Consider the following 27,220-nt stretch of genomic DNA (forward strand, 5'->3'; position numbering starts at 1 on the left):
TAATGATCGTTAAACTCAGAAAAGGACAAAACTATACAAAAACTTTAAAAACAATTGCAAAACTTTAACAAACTCTTGCTAAAATTCGTACTAATAATATCTTCAGAAAACCATTTCATTGTCTCAACAGACTATCCAGTATCCCTATTTCAAGCCTTAAACAGTTTCACTGGCTCATGAAGATCTATACATTTGGAACAAAACAATTTTCAAAAAATTTTTAAATTGAATTTTATCAAAAAATTGCTAAAACTCGAGTCATTAAAAAATGATAACCATTTCATTAACTCCAGAAACTAAGCAGCAGCTTACTATCAAACCTAGAGGAGGTTTCTTGGCTCTTTAGGCCGGAAAAACCTTAACGAAATGACAAAAAATTTGAAAATAAAACAAAGATTGCCAACAATTTTTCAAAAAATTGCTAAAACTCGTTGAATGTTATAGTCTTTAAAAACACTCCACTGCATCTGGAAACTATACAAGAACTTATTATCAAACTCTAGAGGAAGTTCCATGGCTCTTGAGTCCAGATAAACCTATAAAATACCAACTGTCAAAAAAACCTGAAAAAATCTCAACTTTTATGAAAAAATCGATAAAATTTGTGATGTTAAAAAGTTGAAATCTATTTTATGGCCAATAAAAATTTTCAGTAACTTATCATCAAGGCCTAGAGGACGTTTCCTGGTATCTGAGGCTGGAACAAATTATAAAATGACATCAAATATTTTAAAATTTGAAAAAAATTCAAGTTATATCGAACAACTGCTAAAATTCGTGATGTTAAAGTGTTGAAAACCATTCCATTACCACTAGAAACTATCAAGCCACCCATTACCAAACCCTTAATGAGATTTTCTGAACCCTGAGGCAGAAAAACGTTGAATAATGACAATAAAGATTTAAAAAAATTTTTAAAAAAATGCAATTTTTGTCAAAAAAATGCTAAACTTTGTGATGTTAAAATCTTGAAAAAGTTTCCATCACGTCTAGAAACTATACAGTAACCTATCATCAAACACTAGAGGAGGTTCCTTGGCTCTTGAGGCTGGATAAATCTGAAAAACGACAAAAATTTTCAAAAAACTTGAATAAATTTGCAAGTTTTTTGAAAAATGCAAAAATTCGCAATCTTGAAAAGTTTAAACCATTCTACTAACACTAGACACTATGCAGTTACCTATTATCAAACCATAGAGTGAGTTTCTTGACACCTAGGGCTGATAAAACTCAAAAATGACAAAAATTTTCAAAAAGCTTGAAAAAAATTGTAAAAATTTGTACAAATTTGCGTGTTTTTAGCGAGCGGTTGTTCGCTAGTAGCTAACCACGGGGGGGGGGGGGGGGCTTTGCTGATTGAAGTGGCAACAGCGCGGTCGGGCAGGGGGCAACAGCGCGGGGGGGGGGTGGGTGGCAATAGTGGAGGGGGTCAACAGTTGGGGGGGGGGGGGGGTCTTCGAGTCCTCAACCTCTAAGAACCGCTCTTCACACCATAAGTATAAGTCTCCAAAACGGTTTGGGCTGAAACAGAGCTGAAAGGCTCTAAGAGCACTTAATGCCCGCTGGGCGCTACCTGTTTATCCCGTTTTTGAGAACGAAAAATCAAAAGCGTCAGACAAAATCGGTCAAGCGAAAAATCGCACAAAAAAACCGACAGGACTAATATAATTGCTACAAACTTCGTTTGAGAGCAATTAACAAAATGGTTCGATAACAAAATGGTCAAGCGAAAAATTTGCATTAAAAAAAGAACGCGTTCAAAATAATTGCGTGAAGCTTTGTTCGCAAGCAATTAAAAATGGTTAATTCAGCCTCTATATATTGAAGAACAACAAACTTAATACTAATAACAGTTCGCAGCTTAATGTCAGGGCTGTATTGGTTTATCCCAATTCTTATGATATTGCACGTATTTTTAAACGTGAAATAATAGCTTATATTTGCATGAGGAATTCTAATTTCATTTAGTTGGGGCAAGTTGTGAGATGAGTCAGAAATCAAACGAAAAGTCCTGACTTATGTAAAACGTGATTAAAAGGTAAAAGGAATTGAAAAACATAGCAGGACAAATCCTGAATTAAAAACAAAAGAATTGAAAAAAATAAGGACCTGGCAATTAACAGTTGTCAAGTGATATCAAACTAAGACAGTAAAAAAATCAAGAACTTATACGCGCAAAGATGAGAAAACCTGAGAAGACTAAGAACAATTCCTTTCCAAAGATTTAGTTTTAAAATACAATAAAAATATGAACGCTTCATGAAAATATTTACCCAACGGCCCCATAGAATGAGTGCATAAAACAACAACTTCGTCGGAACCAAGCAAAAAGTAGAAATGCAAAAAGTAGAAATTCAACAATGTGAATTAGACAAACCAAGATCAGTCTCAGACAGAGAGCAGACATGCAACAAGAACTCATCTCGAGAAAATCCAGAATCGAAAACAATCTACCAGAAATGAAGTATACCATCCAGCTGGCCTCGGAGAATGGAGCATCTAGCTGGCTTAACGCGCTTCCGTTATCAAAATCCGTTATCAAAACCATGGTTTTGATCTCACGAAGACTGAGTTCCGTGATGGAATAGCACTTCGCTACACCTGGGAGGCAAAGAACACGCCAGCTATATGCCCATGCGTGAAAGAATTTAACCTCATCCATGCCCTACATTGCACCAAAGGCGGGTATACGCACCTACTCGAGTAATTCGACCAAATTTTCTCGAGTAATTTTCTCGAGTAATTCGACCACTACTGATGAAATTTTCTCGAGTAATTCGACCACTACTGATGAGGACACCAAGGCAAACGGTCTGTGGTGCTCCCGCTTTAATCGCACTTTCTTCGATGTGAAGATTTTCAACCCTCACGCGAAGAGCTGCCCTAAGACCATAAAAGATGCATACAAATATCACGAGAGCATCAAGCGAAATAAGTACGAGGAGCGAATCCACGAAACCGAACACAGCAGTTTCAACGCATTGGTTTTTGCTTGCTCGGGCGGTGCTGGGCCATCAGCATCGCGCGTTATGAAACAACTGGCAACCAAGATCAGCAAAAAATGCGGAGAGCCGTACGCCGACACTATAAGCTACATCCGAACGAAAATCAGCTTCGCACTTCTGAGGAGCTGTGTTCTCTGCTTGAGGGGATGTCGCGCCCTCAAGCCTTGTGTTCTCAGCGCGACTTCGATTAGCGCCGTCGTGGAGGAGGGAAGGCTGCACTGAGCTTTTGGCTACTTAACTTTATTCCTTTGCTTATTCCTTTATATCCTATTTTTATTTTAATCCTTCCTTACCAGTTCTCTATGTGTGCTATTTATATATAGGTGCTTTCCTCTCCACTTGTTAGTTATTTTTGTGACTGGGCCGTCTTTACACTGTCTGGAGGGGAACAGCTTGGAGTGCAGCATCAGGCTAAGTGCTACTCATCAACCCTTATGTTCCGACCGACCCACATCCATCGTTGCCGGATGGTGTACACGGTCCTTTTTTTAGAAATGAGAGAAGAGGAAATGCAAAAAGTAGAAAAACTAAATAGGCATAAATCAGAACTTCTGAAGTGTCAAAGCGGAAAAAACCTCACATAACTACGTGCCAAGACCCTTAGCCAGATCAAATCATAAAAGTTTGGAAGTTATAAAATATCTTTAGCATATTTTATGGCTTAAAAAGGGACAACACTACAAATTAAGGCAAGGGTCACAAAATCACTTCGAAGACAACCTATCTCAGTTCATAAAAACGTTGGCAAAAAATTAAGTCAAGTGCCAATTATCCAAAATTAAGACTCACTATCAGGCCAATGAGAAATGTTGTTTGTGAAAAATAGCTATAACAATTGTAACACATGAAAATCAACAAAAACATGCAAAACAAACGAAAAAAAAACAACTTTAAAATTTTCAAAATTACAATCATAAAAACCTGATAACACTAAACGATTTCTTCAAAAACTCAAAATTCCGCTTGAACACAAAGATAGTAAAACGCAGAAAAATTAAAAAAACTCTTGGAAACAGTTAAAGTCAAAGTCAAAGTAAGCATCCAATTAGCCCATTAGCAACCAATGATCCCTATCCGTAAGGATATTAGAAAATAACATAAATATAACACAAGCGACTTAGGTCGGGCGAACTGCTCCCAAACGACCGGCGAGCAGTTGGCTTCGTTAGTAGCTATCCACAGTTTCGTGAGGAACCAGATTTAAAGTTTCCAGATATCGCAGTGAAAAAAAATGTTAAAAACCATTTTCTGTCTCTGGAGTTTTGTCAAGTAACCCTTCTGCAAGTCTTAAAAAGTTTCGTTGGCCAGCAATGATTGTTAAACTCAGAAAAGGACAAATACTCAAAAATTTTGAAAACGATCGCAAATTTTGACGAAACCTTGCTAAAATTCAAGACATTAAAATCTTCAAAACTGTTTTATTGTCTCAAGAGACTATCCAGTTTCCCTATTTCAAGCTTTTCACTGGCTCATAAAGATCCATAAACATGAACATGGTAATAATTTTTCGAAAATTTAAAAAAAAAATTGAAATTTATCAAAAAATTGCTAAAGCTGGAGTCATTAAAATATTGAAAACCATTCCAAAAACTCTAGAAAATATGCAACAGCTTATTATCTAATCGTGGAGGTGGGCCCTAGGACACCGGTGCAGGAAAAAATGAAAAACCAGAAAAAAATCAAAAACTCGAAATTGTAAATACATTAAAAAAAATTGCCTAAATTTGTGATATTAAAATCTTGAAAAACATTCCACTACATCTAGAAACTATGCAGTAAGCTATAATCAAAATCTAGAGGAGGTTATGTGGCTCTTGAGGAGGGAGAATTCTAAAAAATGGCAAAATTTATGAAAAAAATTGTTTAAATTTGTGATAATAAAAATCAAAATCTAATCCATGGCCAAAAAAATTCGCAACTTATTATCAAACCCTAACGGAGGTTTCTGACCCCTGAGGCTATAAAAACCTGGAAAAAGACAATGTCAAAACAATGAAGATTGCACGTTTTGTCAAAAAAAATGCTAAAATTCGTGATGTTAAAATGTTGGGGGCAACAGTTGGTGGCAGCTTCCAGAACTGGGTGCTACCTGTTTATCCCGTTTTTGAGAAAAAGTCAAATGGGTCAGAAGAAAAATCGGTAACGCGTAAAATCGCATAAAAAGATCGACAGGACTAAAATAGTTGCTACAAACTTTGTTTGAGAGCAATTAAAAAGGCAAATTTCAGTTATTCATAGAAAAAGATTACCTGCCACATAATGAATTCAAGCGATTCCAAATAGGCGAAAAAATAACACGTATGTATCTTATAAATAGAACTCAGGTCAAAGCAGAGTCAAATTGACGCAAGTGAAACAAGTTAACTCTCAAAAACTGAAAATCTGTTCAAACACCAACATCCCACTCCATTGTAAAGGTAATTTTAAAAATCACGTCTCAAACATACGGTTTTTTTTCGCTCCCTTTAATATTACAGCGTGACTAGAAAACGCTCTAAATTGATTTCTCATTGAAGTGAAAAGTCGATAAAAGTGTGTACTGAAGTCAAAAAGATTTCACGAAAAATGTTGAACAAGCTGCGACTAAGGTAAAGCGAAAATTTTTTATTCGACGAAAAAACATAGCAGGACAAGTCCTGACGTACAATTCAGAGAATTTTAACTGACTAAAAAAAACTAGACCTAGAACGGACTATGAGTGAATTGGGAAAACCATTTCCAAGAAAAAATCAGATAAAAAGAACAAACAAAAACAAAATCAATGTCAAAATGCCGCCTTTGAACACTCAAAATGCCGCCTTCAAAAGCACTAGCAAGGAAAAATTTTGTTAAAACAAAAAAAATTAGGCTTAGAATGAACTAAGAACGGATTGAAAAAACCATTTAGAAAAAATCCAATCCGAAAAATTGAAAAAACAGTAATCATCAAAGTGAAATTTCCGTATGTGAACAAAAAATCACTAACGCGACAGCGAATTTTTGTTCAAACACCATTTTCTCACTGTATTTTAAAATTAGAGTGGAGAAACTTCACGCCGCAAAACCACACGCTTTTTCTCTCCCCTTCCTGTTTCGGCGTGACCAAAATCACTACTCCAATTTAACTTCAAAAATCATTAAAATGTGTGAACAGACCTTCAAAAAAAACATAGCCGGAAGAATTCCGGAAACGACTCGAAAGAGAAAAATGCCCATACTTAGGACTAAACAATTAGAACAATTATTGTGAAACCTGGAACTCCACAAAAGCCATAAAAAATTTAAGGAAGAATAGAAACGGCAATCAAAGAACAACTTAAACAAAAAAACTGGAAAAACTGGAGTTTTTTAATTAGTACAAGGAAACATAAAGCCGAATCATGTTTCTTTGCAATTAGGGCAATAAAAAACTCGCAAAACAATGGGCAAAAAATAATAGGCTATGAAACTTGTCTAAGATAAAATAAAAAAGATAAAAAAAAAATAAGAAAAATGGTTTTAAAAAATTTCTAGATTTCTCAATTTTTTCTGTCAATTTTCCTAAGAAAAAAATGATTTACACCAAAAAAAACTTGAGTCGATTCGTATCTGAATATTCTTTAAGTAACAAGCTTCTATCCAAATCCCACTTAAAGCATTAAAACAAAAAAAAACAGGAAGAAAAACCATTAAATTTCGTCTAAAAATCAGCAAAACTGATCAAAACTCTCCAAATTAGCATTAAACTCAAATTAACTACTTGAAACCTTCAATTCCAATCAAAACAACCCTAATACTAATACAATATCATAATCAAACCTCATAACCATCAAAAGTTGCAAAAAACTGCTTCTAAAAGTCGCACGTGAACAAAAAAACTTCGCTCGCTTAGCGAAAATTTTTTCACATCAATTTCTCGCTCTCTCAAAAACAGCGGTATGAACAAAAACCACCCTCTTTTCGCTCCACACTTCAGCGCCAAAATCACTTCGAATTTTTTCACGCGTTTCATTTCCTGCTTCGACAATCACTCCAATAAAATTGATTTAAAAAAAGTACTGCTCCAATACTCCTCTTCGAGTCGTAAGAGCCCCAATAGACAACGCCCCAATTAATTCAAATTCTTTGAATTGTAAAAAAAATTAGGAGCGCTATAATAGCCGTCTGAGAATCTGAGGCGGCTATTAGTAAAATTGCTACGAAATTCGTTCCAGAGCAATTAAAAATCGGCCAGCATGACCCTATTACATCGGAGTGACTCGTGAACGACAGGGGGTGCTCAAATTTATAGTAGCATGCTTCAGATAAGGAGTTGATATAGCCTGCTTTATCAGTGGAAGTCTTTGGTTTCCCTATAGGGCTGCATTTATTAGATGGATGTTATTAGAGCTAATCATCGACGACAAAGAAATTCGTGCAATTTCCAGTTGACTCTTAATTTCAAACTGCCACCAAATGAAATCAAGTGGCTAGAAATTTTAAATGAGAGCAATTTATATGAAACTTTGAATGAGAGAGCAATTTATCTGAAATTTAATGAGAGAGTAATTTATATGAAATTTTGAATGAGAGAGCAATTTATGAAATTATAAATGAGAGAACAATTATAGGAAATTTGCAATGAGAGAAAAATTTATATGAAATTTTGAATGAAAGAACAATTTATGAAATTTTAAATGGGAGTAATTTATATCACAGAAATCGAAGAGTCAGTGGCAAACAAGTCAGCCAAAAAGTCAAATCGATCCAGCAAATATTTTGCATACTTGCATAAAAGGAGACACGACTACAATAAATGCTTCAAACTTTGTTTGAGAGCAATTAATTATTACTTTCCTTGATGAGCAATAAAACAATCGCTTATTTTCCTGTCCAACACATCCAAGGTTAGCTTATGAAATGCACATCTAGCAACTGGCAACATTGGACTTTACTGTTCGCGTCATCATATGTTAGAATTAATTCTTTCATAATTCTTTGACAACTTAAATAGTTTGTTCTGAATAAAATCGAAAAAAATTCAGAAGTTTATCCGGCAAGGCTACAAGAATTGAAATTAGCAATTATGCCATGTTGCAAGGAAAGGGTACAGACCTTGTGATGAATTGACGTGAGATGAAGATTTGAGAGGAAATGTTCCACTGCTGGTTGAAAATGATTGCTTGCTACTGTTCATGTATGAAGGCTGGAAGGGCATGTAAGAGGAAAGAGAAGAGCTCAACCCGTTATTTGTTCCACCGTCTAAAACAACATTATCCTATTATTATATAGACCAGCAGTTTTTTTCAACTCACCTAAGACAATTGGTCTCACGAACGATCTTATCTAAGATAGTGTCCTAATCACGGTTGCAATTCATTAATCAGACGCCAAAACGATACATTTGCCTGCTCTGTATACGACTATCAGGTACTGTTTGCGCTGACCAATAAAGTATAAACCCTCATCAATCCCACTTGAGCCATTAGAAAATTTGTTTGCGAGTGCAAAAAAGGTTCTAATTTGATGCGCAGTGTCAGTTAGACTTTAAGCATCTGAACTGAAATTACAAATGCCAGCTAGCAATCTCTAGTGAACTTTGGTAACCAAATGATCTATGACTTAATTACCGGTCTTTGCCGTTTATCCCGTCTCTTTTGATTTTGCCCTTTTGACCTTGAACGTATGTATTCACTACATTGCTTAAATCAATGAGTGAAAAATTTCGAAACAGAGAGTAAGTTAAGCCAGGAGTCGAACGCGAATATCGTGACTTAGATAAAAACAAAAACGTGAACGGAAGGCAAAACGAATTTGAAAAAACAGCAGGACAATTCCTGAAAAGTAATCCAAAGAAATGAATGAAAAACGAATAATCCACTAAATGACCAGCAGAACAAATGAAAAATACGAATCGAAAAGACAACCATAGTTTCATAAATTTAGAGTAGAACAATAACACTTTCAAAATGTAAACACTTTCAGGATATTTGTGTTGAACACCATGGTTTTCAATCAAGAGTTTCAGATAGAATGAATCTAGCCAAGAGAAGCCAAAAAGATTTGAGTAAAAGGTTGAACAAGCTTGGAACTAAGGTAAAGCGAAACACAATTTTCTTCGACAAAATAGGGCTGCTATAGTAGCGGGCTAAGAAGATGAGAGAGAATATTTTTCAAAAAAAACAACAATAGATACAAAAAAAACAACCATAGATACATCTCGGAATACGAGAAAAACCAAGCAAAAACTAGAGGACAAAATCAAAGGAAGCTTTTGAATTTTGTAATAAACGAAAAACTAAAGGGCAATATAAAAAACCTGTTAAATTTTTGTAATAAAATTTCCTGAAACTAGTAGTCTCAATGGATGTTTTCAGCACGTTTAAAGAAGCAGTTTCTGGTTATTCGTCGAGCAACCGCACGACACCCAAACGCACTGGAAAACACTGAAACACTAGAAAACGGACAGGAAACAAGAGGAAGAAATAAAAACTACAAAAACTGCAGAATTGACTTGTTTTATTAAAAAATTATGCAATCAAATCATTAACTGTTTTCTCTCAGTAACAATAAACCTATAACCAACCCTAACTAAACAGTTTAATATGAAAAAGAATCTAAAGGCAGACAAAAACGATAAGTTTTAAAAAAATGAAAAACGGAAAAGTTAAGCAAAAATTGTCAAAATTTAGACTGTTGTCTTCAAAAAAAACAAACTTCAAATAATAATAACAAAATTAAAAGGACAAGAAATCCCTCAAAGGGCAAGTACTATTTCAAATCAAAACAATTACCCCGGACACTTAAAACTTGAAAAAGTACAAAACCCGCAAAAAAGGGTCGAAAACGGAGAAATAACGAAAATATCTCAAGATTGCATATAAAATTCTAATAGATGATTTAGATGGTCAAAAATGATTCCAAGCATACAATTACTTGCTAATATTGCATAGAACAGCCACTTTACGCAATAAAGTAAAACAAATTCTAAAAAAAACTGCTTCGAAAAACCGCAAGTGATCAAAATATTTCGCTCGCTTAGCAAAAAATTTTTCATACCTACTTTTCTCTCTCTCTCAAAAACACACCATGAACTGAAAATAGGTTTCTCTTCTCTCTGCTCTTTAATTGGTTCAGCCGTTTGACCAAAACACTTACTTTTCACGGGTGGCATTTTACATCCTCTTAGAGTCGTAAAAATGACGTCAAACACGCTATTCAGTTAACAAACTACAGGAATGAATGAGAAAACGCTGACTTGATGAGAGCGTGACATACAGTTGCAACAAAAATCTTGACAAATAAAAAAACCTAGAGAAGGCCAATAGTAGCTATCGCCATAGCAGCTATGAATAATCTTTTAGTCTTCCTTTCAAACCGGTATAATTTACACGTTGTTAACTACGGTGAATATTGGACTGTAACCGTGGACGAGAATTAAAATTTTATGATTTTAAGTTTGCTCCAAAATAAGCACCAAAAACTGCAAAAAACATAGAACTGATTTTGTAAGTAGGCTTTTATGTAGCTCTGCCAAAATGGACCATTAACAAAGAATTAAAAAAGCAAATGATCTCTTTGAAAAAAATACTGATAAATATTTCTTTGTGCAAAACTACCCCACAATTTTCAGCTAAAGGAAATAGCGTTTACGAAACTTAAAATAGCTTATTCCAATAAAAGACAATTTGAAGCACAGCCTAGTTCAATTGATTTGATCCTACACCTTTTTGAAAATTCAGTTAAAACGATTCCCCGCCCATCCACATCTTTTTGCTTTTCAACGCTTTCGATCATTGAACTCTCTCGACACGTCCCATTAACAATGCTGCTCAATTCTTCTCTTAAACTTGCGCTTGGAGAGGCTCCTTTAACATGGAAAAATATCATTGTTGTCCACACACGCTTACATGTCTTATCTCAGTAACTGTCGACATTTTTGAGTAATGTTGCGCCATATTCCGTCTTCCCCTCTACTTCGGCGAAATTCAGCCCGCAAATAATTCCTATCATTTCACTTCATAACTTCATAAGACTAATCACAAACAATTTACTAATGCCGGGATAACTTTATGGGTGCAAAAAAACTACAGCAGAGGGGTTCAAAACCACGACCTTCCGGATGGCAGCCTGAGACCTTTACCACTCAGCTATACCGGCTTCGCTTTCAAGTAAAATTGCCTATATATTAGCAACATACTAACCAATCCAAAAATCAAAAACCACGTTGACGGGGGGTGAAGCTGGGAGGGGGGGGGGGGTGCGTTATGAGTTAATATGAAACAAAGAACGGCCCTTCAAATTATGAATTTGTCTCCTCAACAGTGTCAGTGATTGGGAAACCTAGATAATAGTAACGCTTTAAGAGAACTAACTGCTCAGCAACTTAATACCCTCGGGATTTAGCTAACTGTGACGAAGTCACGAAAATTCAGTGGTCAGACAAAGAACAAACTATGCAACAAAAATTGGTACTATAAATTGAAATAAAAAAGGTCAAAAGGACTAATATAATTGCTACAAACTTTAAACAAACATAGACAACTAACATCGGAAGAATTGCTCTCGAACGACTAGCGGTAACTCTAATCAATTGCAACCTGCTTTAGTCGGGGGCGCCTAAATGGGCTAAAATTCACTAGGGGGCTTCAAATAACCTCAAGTTTTAAAATATACCACAACAAAGATTTAAAGCGAAAAAAAGTTACCAATTGTGGCGTGCTTATCATTTGACTTTTAGTATTACAATTCCGCCAATTGAGTTCAACTACTTGAAATTGCGATTGAGAGAGAATTTTAGATCACGCAAAACGCAGAAAGTCAAGGGCGTAAAAGTCACTGGAAAAGTTAAAAAAACGGTCAAGCAAAAACATAGCCGGTAGAATACCGGAAACGACTCGAAGAGTCGTGCCATAAAAAATCTTATCTAACCTTACATTTTTCAAATAAAAAGGCTACATAAAGAGTAAAAAATCAAAAAATTTTTTAGTGAGAAAAGTGGGTAGGGGTAGTACGGTCAAGCGAAAACATAGCCGGTAGAATATCGGAAACTATTCGAAGAGTTGTGCAATAAAAGCTCTTATTTAACCCTACATTTTTCAGAAATATGGAATATCCAGCCCTATATTTTTCAAATAAAAGGGCAGTATAAAGTGAGAAATCAAATTTTTAGAAAAGTGGGTAGGGGTAGTTGGAGATGGGTTTGTTGTGTGGCTAGGAGTATGTTTGTGGGGTAGGGGAGGGGGTAGGTGTGGGGGGAGGTAGGTGTAGGAAGGCTAGTTGGGGGAGGGGGTAGGTTAGATAGGTTAGAGGGACTTATATGGGATCAAAATTTCTCGAAATGACCTTAGCATTTTGAATATTACCATCAGTTCTTAATTACTATACATTACAAACTAAACTACTTTTAAACTCCATTGTTCGAAAACAGTAGTCAACGTTTTAAAACAGAAGTCCTGCTTAAAAAAACCTGTAGAATCTCAATACTCCTCTTCCAGTCGTAAAAAGACGCACACGTTTACAATAGTTGCTTCTCTTAAAGAGCAATTAAAGAATTTGCTCATAAGGAAAAGGAAACAGTTTTACCTTTCTTCCGTTAAATATGAAAACAGCGATATCAATTATATTAATGCGAACACCAGAAATGATTATGACCCTGGTAGCCTTTTGTCTTTAAACCCTTCGTCTTTAAGTCCTTGCGTAAGAATTCAACGCAGACTTGATCCAAGCATGTTTTTAAACAGAGACAGCTAAGCTAGATAATTGATCCGATTAGATAGAGTAAGGCAACGAATTCTAATTTTGGCATTGCCTTGACCAATTAGTACAGTTGATAAGTCAAAGAACCACTCCATTTATGGTGCAGTTTGGTAAACAATAGTGCCAGCCGTGAAGACGACTCACACATTGTTATTCTAGACAACAAACAATGCCTAGACTGTCAAATACAAACTCTTTCTTATTTTAATCATTAATGTTATGGTTTATCTCAAACACTTCTAAACAGATTACAGTTCATATTGACTGTAATCTTTCTTTCGATGAAAAAATAAAAAATGTACTAAGAAAAATGACTGTTGGCATAAAGGTCATTTACTCAATCAAAAATATATTTCCAGAAAAAAATAGATCTGCTTTACTTTTAAGCTTTCTTCTTTTAAGTCATCTGCAGTCATAACGCTCTTCTTTTAAGTCATCTGCATTACCCATTTGTTCTGTTCTCAGGTCTTAAAAAATCACTTCCGAGTTACTCTAAATAAACAACTGCACTGGGGGATAAAGGCATGTTTCAATAGAACCAAATTTGACAGGACCACTGATCTCAAGATCAAACACAAAATCTTACCACTAGAATACCTCAAAGTATCGCGTTATTATATATTTTATAAAGCTTCTAAAAGCAGATCTACCAGCTTTCGATGAACTCAAGTTAGCCACCCTAAGTGCTAAAATGAATGACCGTACAAATAAGCTGTCATTTGGAGCAAACCAAAAACAAATATAATGCAAAACTGTTTTTCAAAAAAGCAATTGACTGGTATAACGATTTACCTCTCGCCTTGAGGCCCAATATCCCTAAAAAGCGGGCTCTCAAAACCACAATAAAAAATCATTTCTGGAATGAGTTTCTAAAAAAACTCGACGGTTTCTGAATTGAATTCTTATCTCAAATCTTTCAAGTTCAATCTTAATTTGACTTAATTTTAGGGCGTCATTTATTCTTCTAAGAAATGTTAATTGGAGGATTAGCATTTTTTAAACTTTTCTCTTTTCTCGAAAATGTTAATTGTAGAATTAGCATTTTTAAAAACTTTTCTCAAAATTATATTTCATCTCTCTTAATTTGTCGATATTTTAACACATTGTAAATTTAATACAATTTTAAACTTTCACAATATGTGACGTTTGTTTCATTTATACTTCTTAACACTACATTGCCTTTAAACTATGTTCTGTATATTATAGTTCATACTCAAAGGAATTAACAATGTTTTTCTTTTTTTACTTCTCATGTCTGTTGTCGTCGCATTTTTATTCCCGTAACGCAATTCCATTATCCATGTACAAAATCTTTTATTGTAACACTTCACAGATGCTCTCCCACTATTAAAAACGGCTAAATAAATCCAGAACAGGTCAACGAGTTTGTAATCTGTTGTGTTTGAAAATTATAGAACGAATTTTCCGATTCTGTCAAAATCATTCGAAAAAGCATGACAATCAGTTAAATCTTCATTAATCTTGGAAGCACCGCAATCAGATAACAAAATTCCATTTTTAGATTTAATGCACCGATATTATAGTGACAGGTTTGCATTCAGCGAACCACATAGCCAAAAATAGACGAGAGATTGTCGGAAAATAGCCGTAGTTGACGCACTTGATGCACATCGGGATTGAAACAGAAAAACAAAAGAGATATATTGACCAATTTTTGTTCTCTTTTTTTTTTTCAGTGTCAAAAAGTGCTCTAATTTGGCGTGCAGTTTCAGTTGGATTCTAAAACTATAACTAATTCAGCTTCTACACTGAAAGCTAACAAGCTTAATAACAATGTCAGCTCGCAAACACTAATGAACTTTGATAACCTAATTCTCAATGACTTAACGACCGGGCTTTATTGGTTTATCCCGTCTCTTTTGATTTTGATCTTTTGACTCTGACAGTTTTCACTACATTACATATATCAATACGTAAAAGAAATCAAAATCCATTCAGTTAAAACAGTGAGTGAAGTAAGTTAAAGTTAAATGTGAAAAACGTGACTAATGTAAAACGAAAAACGTGATCAAAAGGTAAAGCGAATTAAAAATATAGCAGGACAAGACCTGACGTACAATTCAAAGATATTTCATCGACTAAACAAAAAATTAGACCTACATCTGACTAAGAGTGAATTTGGATAACCATTTCTAAAAAAAATGAACTATGAATGGATTGGGAAAACCATTGAGAAAAAAGTCCAATCCAAAAAAATGAAAAAACAGTAAAAAATCAAAGTGAAATTGCCGCATGTGAACAAAAAAATAAGCGAGAAAGCGAATTTGTGCTCAAACACCGTTTTCTAGCTCCACTTTAAAATTAGAGCGAAAAAATTTCACGCCGCAAAGCCACGCGCTTTTTCGCTCCCCTTCCTGTTTCGGTGTGACCAAAATGACTGCTCCAATTTGACTTAAAAAATCATTAAAATGAGTAAAGAGATCTTCAAAATATTCAAAGTCTTTGAATTGTAAAAAAAGGCAGAGCACCTAAATTATTCCTTTGAGAGGCTGACGACGGCTGTTAAACAGTATTATAAAAACCTACCATTAGTTGCACTTAAAATTCTGGCGAGTAAAATTCGTATCTGTATTAATATAAGTATAAGTATTAGTATAAAATCCTGATTACTAATTGCATTCGAAAAAATGTTTTTTCTACAGTTCTCACAGACGATCATATGATATCTATCCACAGTAAGGAGAAATTAACGAGTTTACTCATTATTGCCCTATTTCAGTTATACCTACATTTACAAATATTTTTGAAAGACCTTTACGTCAAAATGGTGACTATATCAACGAAAACACCGCCGAAGAGAGAAAATTTAGTTTTTAAATGGTCAACAGATGCCGCACTATATCACAGAAACAGTAATTAAGTATATTCCAGAAGGATGGATAAAAACTGAAGCCATTTACTTGTATCTTAAAAATCCTTTAACTAAACTTAGCAAAAAAAATTTCTAAAAACGTAGCTGCTCTTTTAAAGTACTATTTTGACAGATAGTTTGCATTAAAACTTATCACAATTTTTTGGCAAATTTCATTGACATCCATGGCGTTTCGCAGGACACAGTTTTAGGACTTCTAAATTTTCCTATATGATAACGACTTGAAAAAAATAATCGATGATAGTGATTGGGTCCAATTAGCGGAAAGAACTAGTATTTCATTTCTCCGAAAAAGTCAGTATTTCTCCGAAGAAAATAATTCAGAAAAAAATACTTTGACAAAAAAAGATAAATACTTATGAAGAAGTCGATTAAAATTAAATGTCGATAGGATAAAAAAATTGTGTTACCAGCCACAAACTTCATTAAAAACAACGCTATAAGACCAGTTCGAAGCTGCGGATATCAAGGAAATCAACCTGATTCAAACTGACCTCTGAAACTCAATTTTATTTTGTTCTTCGGAATATGTCTACAGCTATTCGCTCATACTGTGTTTAGATGTCACATTAGATATGAGGCTGAATATATTGAAGATTGAAAATTTATGTGCATTTAACTAAATAGGGTTAGGCGTAAGGTGCAATTGCAGAAAAATCTTTCACAGCAACAAATAGTAATCAATCGTCCCAATTTTTGTTTAATTCTACCCGTCAAATTGTCAGAACGCAGCCACAATTGTACAACTCAACTCGCTCACAGTGGGAATTTAAAATGATGTTAGAAAACAACCTAAGACAACTCTTAGACCTAAGACAAGACTATTTAAAAACACAGGCTAAGGAGTACGTATACTTCAACTTTTAATTTGTACTTCTCATCTAAGATAAACCCTGTTCTTGTATGACAAAAAAGGTGGCACTAATGAGAAGAATAAAGAACAAACAAAACCGATTAACGCCGGGCGAATTGCTCTCAAATAACCGGCGAGCGGTTTGCTTCGGTAGTTGTCAGCTTGGGCTTAGGGATGCTATCATTGCGTGGGAGTGTAGCTAGGGTTTGACGACATGGGGGTTCAAATCACCAGGTATAGGAGGGTCGACGAGGGGAGTGTTGGGGGGTGACTGAGGGGAGTGTTGGGGGTGACTGAGAGGGCGTGACTAGAAAATTAGATAAAATTATACGTAATTCGGCTTCTAAAGTGAAGGCCATTGAGTTTCATACTAAAGCCATCAATCAATCGCTCTAATTAAAATCCACAAGACTTCGCAATGAAAAGACTTAGAAAATTCAATGAACTTTACACTATGACTTAATGACCGGGCTTTATCAATCTCTCAAGTTTCTTTTGATTCCTCTATTGACCTTCACCATAATCACTACATTGCGTAAAAGCAAACATAGCCGGCAAAGTGCCCGAAAAAAGCCAACGTTGACCCGCTTGACGCACATTGGGATTGAAACAGAAAAAGGAAATGATATAGAATGAGAGAAAGTCAAAATCTTTTTATTTGTTGCGCAAATTTTGCATATTTGGTTTGATTCGAAAATTGAAATTAATTCAGCTTCTCAACTGAACGCTATTAAGCATAATACTGGCTCCAGCTAGCAATCGCTTTAATGAACTTTGATAACCTAATGCACTATGACTTAATGAAAATAACACCCATTCAGTTGAAATAGTGAGTGAGGTAAGTCAGAAGTCAAACTTGAAAATCCTGACTTATGTAAAACGAAAAACGTTATCAAAAGGTAAAGCGAATTAAAAAAAGGAGAGCGCCTAAATAATAGCCGTTGAGAGGCTGACGGTGGCTATTTATAAGAATTATACTAAATTACATTCAATAGAAACAGTGAGAGAGAGGTCAGAAAACAGACGTGACAGTCGCGACTTATGTAAAAAGAAAAAAGTGATCGAAAGGTAAACCAATTTAAAAAAAACAGCAGAACCAGTTTTGAAAGACGATCAAGCAAATGAACTGAAAATTAAAACTTTTTGTACCTGACCAACAGACCAATTGAACAATGTCAGCCAAACAGACAAACATTGTTTTAAAAACGTAGCGAACAAAATTAATAGCTTTCAAAGTTTACATGATTTAGGTTCAGCGTGTTGAATACCAAAGTTTTAGTTTGAAAATGTAAAGGGAGGAATTTCGGCAAAAAAGTGCTTGATATATAGGACGCAATCTGAGACATGCAAAACAAACAATAGTATGAAAACTAAAATTAGAAAAATCATTAATTAGAAAAAACCGTTTTCTTGGTGTCAATGGTCTTCAAAACTATTACTGTAACTTTCGCACTCACGCACTGAGCTCACAAAATGTTTTATTGACAACTTGAGCTCAGAAAAACTTAAAATGGCAACATTCCAAATTAAACTAAAACCAATGCAAATTTCTCTAATTTTTCATACTTATATTTCCGAAATTTTTTTGCTGAAAACTAGAGAAAAAAACAGACAGAGTAAGATCAAGAAAAACAGTTGAAAACTTCCAGATAATTAGCCAAAACTGAAAAAAAAAGTTATTCAAGTTCTTGACGCAAGTTATTCAAGTCCTTAATTACAAATTTATGCCCCTCAAATCAGCAAAACTCGTGCAATGGCTTGGCAAAAGCTTCATCAGCCCATAGACATAGAAAAACTAACAAAAAACTTTCCAAAAAATTGAAAATCAATTTCTATCAGAAAGCAGCCAAAGGTCTTGATATTAATATCTCAGACACCAGTTCTTTAACACTGAGATTTAACCATTAATCTATTGCCAAGCCCATAAAATTTTCTTCGAGTACAAAAAACTATACTATTTTCAAAAAACAAATTTAAATTATTTGCAAACTTAATGGACAAGCCGCTTAGATTCGGGATCAAAATATATTGAAAGACATTGCGATTTAAAACCTTTAAAACCATGCAGTAAGCTATTTCAAATTCTCGAGAAGTTTAACTGGCCCCTGAGGACCACATAAAATCTGAAACTGACAAAACACGAAAAATGAAGTATTTATTTGAACGTCGTCCAATTTCAGCAGTTTACCATCTTCAAAACCTTTTGTTTATCTCCAGAAGCAATCCAGCAACTCATCTTCACTCCTTAAAAAGTCATTTGCCGCCCTTATGGAAAACTATATTTCAAATAATGCACGTAAACAGAAATTTCGCGTGTACCAGACCTTAATCAACTTTGACAAACGTCAATTTCAGACTAATTTAACAAAAACAACAACAACCACGAAAAACGAATTGCTGCACCGTTCAGGCAAAAACTCACAAAAATCAACTTTTCATCTTACCTTCAGGTCCTCCCAGCCGTTTAGCTCAGCATTTGAAAGACTGCCATCGCCAGATTAGAACCCGAAACTTAATGACCACTGGGTGTTATCTGTTTATCACTTTCTGAAGGCTCAAAGTCTTGAAATTTTTAAAAAAAACATAGGACAAGTCCTGAAGTACAATTCACATAATTGGATGAAAACGACTAAAATCGGAAGAATTGCTCTTGAACGGCTAGTGGGAGCTGTAATCAATTGCAGCCTGCTTCAGTGGGGGGGGGGGGGGGGTTGTAGCCCGAATGCAATTAACAAATTCATTAGGGGCTTCAAATAACCTCACGAGGCTAATGTATACCACTATTGAGGTTTAAAGTGAAAATATGGCTCTAGTTTTGTCGTACCTATCATTGGACTTTTAGTATTAAACTGCCGCCAACTGAGTTCAGCTGCTTGAAATTGTGAATGAGAGAGAACTTTAGATCACACGAAACGCAGAAGTCAAGGGCGCAAAAGTCGAAAAGTCGAAAAACGGTCAAGCAAAAATTTTGCATAAAAAAGACACACACGTTTAAAATAATTGCTCCTCTTCGAAATCATTTAGACATAGTCGGTAGAAGACCCGGAACGACTCGATAAGTCGTGCAAAACTATAAAAACGGCCCTTCACGCCGTGAAATAACCCCAAAAATCTTCAAGAGAACTTGATGGAATCCGGGCGTTACGTGTCCTGTTTTTAAGTCAAACGGGTAAGACGAAAAATCAGTCACGCGAAAAATTGCACAAAAAGGCCACAGGACTATAATTGCTACAAACGTCGTTTGAGTAATTAATAACGAATAACCAAAAAAAATCAAAACTTAAGAAAGTTTTGAAAACAAGCAGACATTTTTTAGGCAGGAAGGTGGGGCTGGGTAGTTAGGGAGGGTGCATAATCAGGTTAGGGGCAGTGGTTAATTGGTTTGGTGAATAGCTGAACTGGTTTAATTGATTTGAGGGGCAGGGGTAGATTGACGGGGATAGGTACGCGGGGAGGGTGGTAGGGGTCTGTTGGTGGGGTGTGGATAACGGTAATGGGTAAGAAGTTAACGTCGGCTATTCATGGCAACAGAAATATAGAATACCCATCTAAAAAATGTTTATCTTCCATTGATAAATAAATCACCAAATCCACCACCTATAGCTTGGCTAATTGCTAACTCAAATTTCACATCTTCCACAAAAATATAATCAGGCGGACGGAAAGGGCCACGCCAGAGGCTTACCGGGTTTCAAAAAAGATCACATTTCCTGGGGAATTTCTTCAGGGGGATTTTCAATAATTTCAACACAACGTGATCAAACAAAGAAGATGGTTTCCGTGTTATCTTCGTATTTTGCATGTCTCTTATTTAATTTTTTTGTTGACAAATCTCGTTGGAAAAGTACTTTTTCCCTGTTCGGTGCCAGCAATTACTATTCTATTATCGATTCCATAAAGTAAATCTATGTTCCCGACCACTTTCGATGGCAAAAGCTTTTCAAATAGCAAGGAAAGTCTCCACAAAATATTCTGGATGTTTTTGTGTGCCCCCCACTTAATCCGTGCAAATTAATTGCACTCCCAAGAAAACCTGCCATATTTTTTTACAATGATCTTCTATGTAATGGCACGTGCTCTGCATCTGTTGGGTGCATAACGTTATAGTGGCACAGCAGGAAAAAATCCAATGTTCTCATCCCATTCATACAAAGTTATAATTTTTTAGTTGTCTTAGTGGAATCCAGCAACGGTTTCTCTTCCATTATTTCATTTTGATTCTGTCATATTGTTTTTGGCTGATAATTTACCCCTTAAAAAATTTGAATTTCTTGAATTAATAGGCGTCATAACAGGTCTGCTAAGTCAACCCTGCAAAAAATTCAACTGAAGTCCAACCCCATTGTCATTTTTTCCAGAGGCTCCTCAATGTTTTTACATTTATTTCGTAAGAAATGTAATATTTTTCATAATTTCTGCTATTCTTCTTTGAAGACAATGGACCATTTTCTTTTACAAAAAAATCTACACTAGAGTGCCCTGAGCGTGTTCTGAAATAGTCAATTGTCTGCAAAAGTGATTCTTCTTTTAATCATTCAAACAAGGACATTGTACCACTGGTAAGGTGAAAAATCACTTCGGTAAAACCTCCTGAAGAAATCTATGCGTTCAAGTTGGCCAAGCAACTCAGGAAAATTTACTTAGCTACTCTGGCTGAACAACTTGAGGAGCAACGTGATACTCGGTAAATACCGACTTCAAGAAAATCATGTAACTTATACTTCCGACGTTCAAAGAAGAATACTATTAGACTCATTAACAGCATATTCCTAACAAGTCATTGTATTGTGTAAATTGGTCCAAATTTGAAATCTATATTCTCAAAAAAAAGAAATCTCAAATATGTCAGGCCTCAAATATGTCAGAAATCCGTTGAAAATGGTGATTTAGTATATAAAAAAAACTTCTAAGAGTTGATAGAGTCAATTTTTAAAACATAACCGACTAACGTCGGGCGAATTGCTCTCAAACGACCGGCGAGCGGTTGGATTCGTCAGTACCTAGGTACCTAGCCAATGTTTAGTGAGGATAGATTTAGCTTGATTGCAGGGGCCTGAGATTAGGGTAAAAGACGATGAATGACATCACGCCATATAACAGCCGCTGAAGTGCGGCATCAACAAAAGAATTAAGGAGAGAGAGAGAGAGAGAGAGAGAGAGAGAGAGAGAGAGAGAGAGAGAGAGAGAGTAAACGTGAGCGAGAAGGAAAGAAACGCCAGCCAACACAGAGAGAGCGAGAGAGAGCTAGGAATTTTTTCCATGATGAGATTCGACTCTACAACTTCAAGTTTTCTAAACTTGTTAGTAAATAAATCATATAAGAAAAAATCTGAAAGTACAAAATTCCAAAGAAGAGTTTCCACATTTCGCAAAAAAGAAAATGTTCAAAAACATTTTTTTGTCTCTGGATTTTTGTCATGTAATCCATCTGCAAGACTTGAAAAGCTTCGTTGGCCAGTAATGATCGTTAAACTCGGAAAAGGACAAAAAATATTCAGAAACTTTAAAAACAATTGCAAAACTTTATCAAACTCTTGCTAAAATTTCAAATTTTAACAAAATCTTGCAAAAAATTGTGATAATAATATCCTCAGAACACCATTCCATTGTCTCAAGAGACCATATAGTATGCCTATTTCAAGCCTTAAACAGTTTCACTGGCTCATAAAGATCCATACACTTGGAACATGATAATAAGCTTTCAAAAAAATTTTCAAATTAAAATTTATCAAAAAATTTCTGAAACTCGAGTCATTAAAAAAATGATAACCATTCCATTAACTCTAGCAACTAAGCAGCAGTTTAGTATCAAACCTCGAAGAAGGCTTCTTGGCTCTCGAGGCTGGAAAAACCTCAAAAAAATGACAATTTCAATAAAACATGAAGATTGCCGAAAATTTTTCAAAAAAATGCTAAAAGTCGTTAAATGTTAAAATCTTTAAAAATACTCCATTGGATCTAAAAACTATAAAATAACTTGTTATCAGTAGAGGAGGTTCCTTGGCTCTTGAGGCTAGATCAACCTATAAAATGACAAACTTGTCAAAAATTATGAAAAAATTGCAAGTTTTATAAAAACAAATCGATAAAATTGTGATATTAAAAAGTTGAAAACCATTCCATTACAACTAAAAACTATGCAGCCACATATTATCAAAACCTTCAGCAGGTTTTCTGAACCCTGAGGCTGAAAAATCTTGAATAATGACATAAATGTTTAAAAAAACTAAAAAATGCAAATTTTTTCAAAAAAAATGCTAAAATTCGTGATGTTGAAATATTCCATTACGTCTAGAAATTATACAGTAACCTATCATCAAAACATAGAGGAGGCTCCTTGGCTTTTGAGCATGAATAAACCTAAAAACCGACAAAAATTTTCAAAAACCTTGAAAAAATTTGCAAGTTTTTTCAAAAAATTGCAAAAATTCGCGAAGTTGAAATGCTGAAACCATCCTATTACCACTAGAAACTGTACAGTAACCTATTATCAAACCATCGAGTCGGTTCGTTGACATCTAGGGTTGATATAACTAAAAAAATTTGACAAAAGTTTTACAAAAATGACAAAAATTTTCAAAAAGCTTGAAAAAAATTGTGAAAATTTGTATAAATTTGCGTGTTTTTCAACCGGTTGTTCGTCAGTAACTAGCCATGGGGGGTTCCTGATGAGCAACAGTCGGGTGGGTGGGCAACAGCACGGTGGGGGTGGGGGCAATAGTGGGGGGTCAACAGTTGGGGGGGGGGGGTCTTCAACCTCTACGAACCGCTCTTCACATAATTATACGTCTCCAAAACAGTTTGAGCTGAAACAGAGCTGAAAGGCTCTAAGAGCACTTAATGCCCGCTGGGCGCTACCTGTTTATCCCATTTTTGAGGACGAAAGGTCAGAAGCGTCAGACGAAAAATCGGTCAAGCAAAAAATCGCATAAAAAAAGACCGACAGGACTAATATAATTGCTACAAACTTCGTTTGAGAGCAATTAAAAACTAAAGCATCAATAATAGCAATTTCAACAGATTACAAAGTTACAGATAAAGAGCTGTAGATCTCATACAAGAAAAACAAGAAAACCAGAAAAAACCGTAGGATAAAATGAAGAAAAAGCCGACACGAAGATCAAACATTCTCCAAAACAGACAACTGCATTCCTCCAATTATACAACATAGACAAGCTAGTTCCCTTCAAAAAAACTTCGAATCAAACAACCGATTCTACGAATATTTGACGAACGTCGGATGAATTGCTCCAAAACGACTTGCATGCGGCTGGCTTTGGTTGTTGCAGCAACCTTACACTTAGGCAGGCTAGCCTAATTGGATGAAGGGCAGAAAATTGTGATGATATTCAAAACATAAAATTGTCCTTTATATAGTGAATTTACGCGTACACAGCAGAATTAAGAGAGGATGAATTGGAAGGGAGAGGTGGAATATGGAGGTCTAAAAACTCCAAGAATTTGGCCATCACAACATGAATTCTTCTTCTCTGCACTTACGGTGAAACCCACACTTAGAGACTCTTAAGGCGTAAAGCTCTAAGAGAACTGCCCAGCGACTTAGTGACCTCGGGATTGAACAGTTTAATCTATCCGCAATACGCAAAGTCACAGAAACTCACTGGTCAGGTGAAAATACGGCAGTGGAAAAATTGCATTAAGCCCGACAGTGACAATAGAATTGCCGAACAATTTGTCTAAGAGCAATTTAAAACGAAATATTTGTTCATAAGGAAAAGGAAACTAAGCCGGCGAATAGTCGCCGTTGAAGCACATCGGGATTGAAACAGAAAACCAAGAGATATAAATAGACAGACTTTTTCCTAAGTTTCAAAAAAGCTCTAATCCGGTGTGCAGTTTCAGTTAGATTCTAAAACTGTAATCAAAGTCATACCCTCACAAGCAACTGGTTTTTGAAATAGCTAGTATCTGCTAGCAGAAGAGATCAATGCACAGAAAACAACGGTCTTAAGTCAAAGAACAAAAGAAAATTTGAGAGAAAAAATTAACATGAAAAATTAGAAAAATTTCAATGTAGTACAAGTGCAGATGCAAACGAAAACAGCGGTTTAACGAAATGAAAAGAAGTTATCCAGCCACAAAATATCAGCCAAGCCTTAAGCTCACAAATACCTCTGTTTTTGAAAAGAAAAATGAGAAATGTTTAAAATTTTTCAATTTTCTTAAAATTGCATAGAAAGAGACAACTTTGTAGCAAAAGAAACTTCCATCCTTTATAGTAGATAGAGCCTAGAGCCATGAGAATTTAATTCAATTGCCAATAAATTTTTTCCAAAAAACAATATAATGGGTCATCAATCGCAAAAAGACAAAATTAGCAAAACAGTTCGAAAATCTTCAAATTAATCAACAAATTAAGAAACAGAATATAATTTAAAAAAATCGTCTGAAATCAAACTGAAACACAGCCAAATAATCGAAAAAAATCATCAGTCAAAATGTTCAAACGGAATTTCAAGCAAATTCTCAGTGCCGCACTGTCAAATGAAATAAACTGAAAACAAAAAAAAATCTAAGAAAAAGGCTTAAATCATTATTTTTAACAACTGATAAAAGCAGAGCTGATTAGAACTATAGGTCTAAGGAAAATGATACACTGATACATGCTAGAAAGCGGAGAATAGGGAAAAAACACATGAAAAACAGACTAGTTCAGATTTTTCAAAGTTAAAAATCGATTTAAAAAAGTAGAAAAACAATTCCATTTATTTATTTGGCATAAAATTTTACAGCAATCCCCTGTATAGATTAAAATGTAGAAACAGTTCAAAGATTGGAAGTAATGAAATTTTTTCCATTAAAAGTCAAAATTTTCAAAATTGCACTTATGAAAAAAATTGCAGAACTTCAAATACTGAACGCCACAAAATTATTCAGTTATTAGCTAAAGAAAATAAGGATCCCTGACAGTGCACAAAAAGACTTTTTCTAGTAATTAAATCCAAAGACAAAAAAACTGAGGGCTAGACAAAAAATGCCAATAATGGGCAAGCATGTGTACAATCCTGTAAAAACAAAAATACCTCACGTCATAAAGAGGCATTTAATGCATGAAACAGCAAAGGTAAATTGTTATATGCAATGATTTTTTGAAATTTTGAATTCCAAAAATGACGAAATTAATCCTAAAAAAAGCCAAAAATGAATTCAAAAATGGGAAATGTGCTCATACAGATTTTGAAACCCATTATTATACTCTCAAAAAACACTTTGGTATCAATTTCAGAGGTTCATATATTAATACAGCTTCCATTAAAAATTATTTCTATAAAATTAAAATATAAACAAGAAAACTGAGCCAATTGGATAAAAAAACGGCTAAAAACAGCTAAAATATTTATATATATATATGCGGCACTCGAAAAGTCGAAAAGTCATTCACTGATCAAAGCGCATGATCAAAAAACTTCCATCGCTCAGAGAAAAAAACAATTCACATGGCAATTTTACTCTTTCGTTTTTAGGTCAAAACGCCGTCTGAAGGAATAGTACTTCCGGTTTAAAAACCTTAAGAAAACCAACATTCCTCTTCGAGTCGTTAAAAAAGGAGAGCGCCTATATAATAGCCACTGAGAGGCTGACGGCGGCTTTAAAACAGATACACCTTTGTTCTTTCTCTAAACGGTTTGAAAGTTTCAGTTTGCCTACTGTCATTGTTGTCTAAACACGATCACAACTAATCTTAAAACACTGGTCGTGAAAGAATGCCATTTACAAGTAAACTTTCTCGACAAAAAAGTACGTTGCGCCATGAATCTGTCTTCTCCGCTATATCGGTGATCTGTACTCTTCGGATTTCCAACTTATACTATCAAGCTTGAAACAAAAAGATGCTAGTAAGACTAAGAGCTGTTCAGCCACTTAATACCCTTCGGACTTTAACTGTTATACCGTTTTTGAGGACTATAAAAGTTCAGAAAATTATTAGAAAATCGATAAAGCGAAAAATCGAAATAAAGAAGACCACTGGACTATTGAAGGCGCTACAAGGTGTCAGGACAATTTACCCAATTCGATTTTACCCAATGCAATTTTACCCAGTCTCCCATTTTACCCAATGCCAACTTTAATTTAAGCTATTTTTAAAATTACCAGAACGAATATTTAGCCGACTATATAAACAAAATCAACTAGCGTCGGGCGAATTGCTCTCAAACGACCGGAGAGCGGTTGGCTTCGTCAGCAGCTAGCCACAGTTCAGTGAGGCTAGCTTTAACTTGATTCGACTCTGCAGCTTTTAGTTTTCCAGCCTTAATAGTAAATAAATCAAATAAAAAACTGATATTTTAAAAATTTGCAAAATATTGCAAAATTTATAGAAAAGCTTCCAGAACTCGCAGCGAAAACGTTCTATTTTTTGTCTCTAGATTTATGTCAAGTAACCCATCTGCAAGACTTGAAAAGCTTCGTTGGCCAGTAATGATCGTTAAACTCAGAAAAGGACAAAGTTATTCAAAAACTTTCAAAACAATCATAAATTTTAACAAAATCTTGCTACAATTCAAGATATTACAATCTTCAAAACAATTTCATTGTCTAAACAAAATATCCAGTATCCCTATTTCAAGCTTCAAATAGTTCCACTGGCTCATAAAGATCCATAAACTTGGAACATGACAATAATTTTCTTAATAATTAAATAATTAAAAATTCTATTAAAACTTGATAACCATTCCATTAACACTAGAAACAAAGCAACAGCTTGTCATCAAACCTTGGAGGAGGTCCCTAGGACCCTGGTGCCGGAAAAAT

At 35.0% G+C, this 27,220-nt stretch overlaps 2 protein-coding genes across 4 annotated transcripts in view; one reads left to right on the plus strand and one right to left on the minus strand.

The window, feature by feature from the left end:
* Positions 1–27,220, plus strand: part of LOC142347951 (von Willebrand factor A domain-containing protein 3A-like) — a 708,547-nt gene that overhangs the window by 386,207 nt on the left and 295,120 nt on the right. The gene's annotated exons all lie outside the window — the stretch shown is intronic.
* The window catches only part of LOC142348809 (protein kinase C-like), a 158,771-nt gene that overhangs the window by 72,882 nt on the left and 58,669 nt on the right, over positions 1–27,220 (minus strand). For all 3 annotated transcript variants that reach the window (XM_075400329.1, XM_075400328.1, XM_075400330.1), the window contains one exon: positions 8,058–8,204. In XM_075400329.1, the coding sequence (XP_075256444.1) occupies positions 8,058–8,204 (147 nt within the window). The remainder of the gene's footprint in view (positions 1–8,057; positions 8,205–27,220) is intronic.

Source organism: Convolutriloba macropyga, chromosome 10 (genome assembly GCF_964194025.1).
Source record: "Convolutriloba macropyga chromosome 10, txConMacr16.3, whole genome shotgun sequence".
Taxonomy (NCBI): domain Eukaryota; kingdom Metazoa; phylum Xenacoelomorpha; order Acoela; family Convolutidae; genus Convolutriloba; species Convolutriloba macropyga.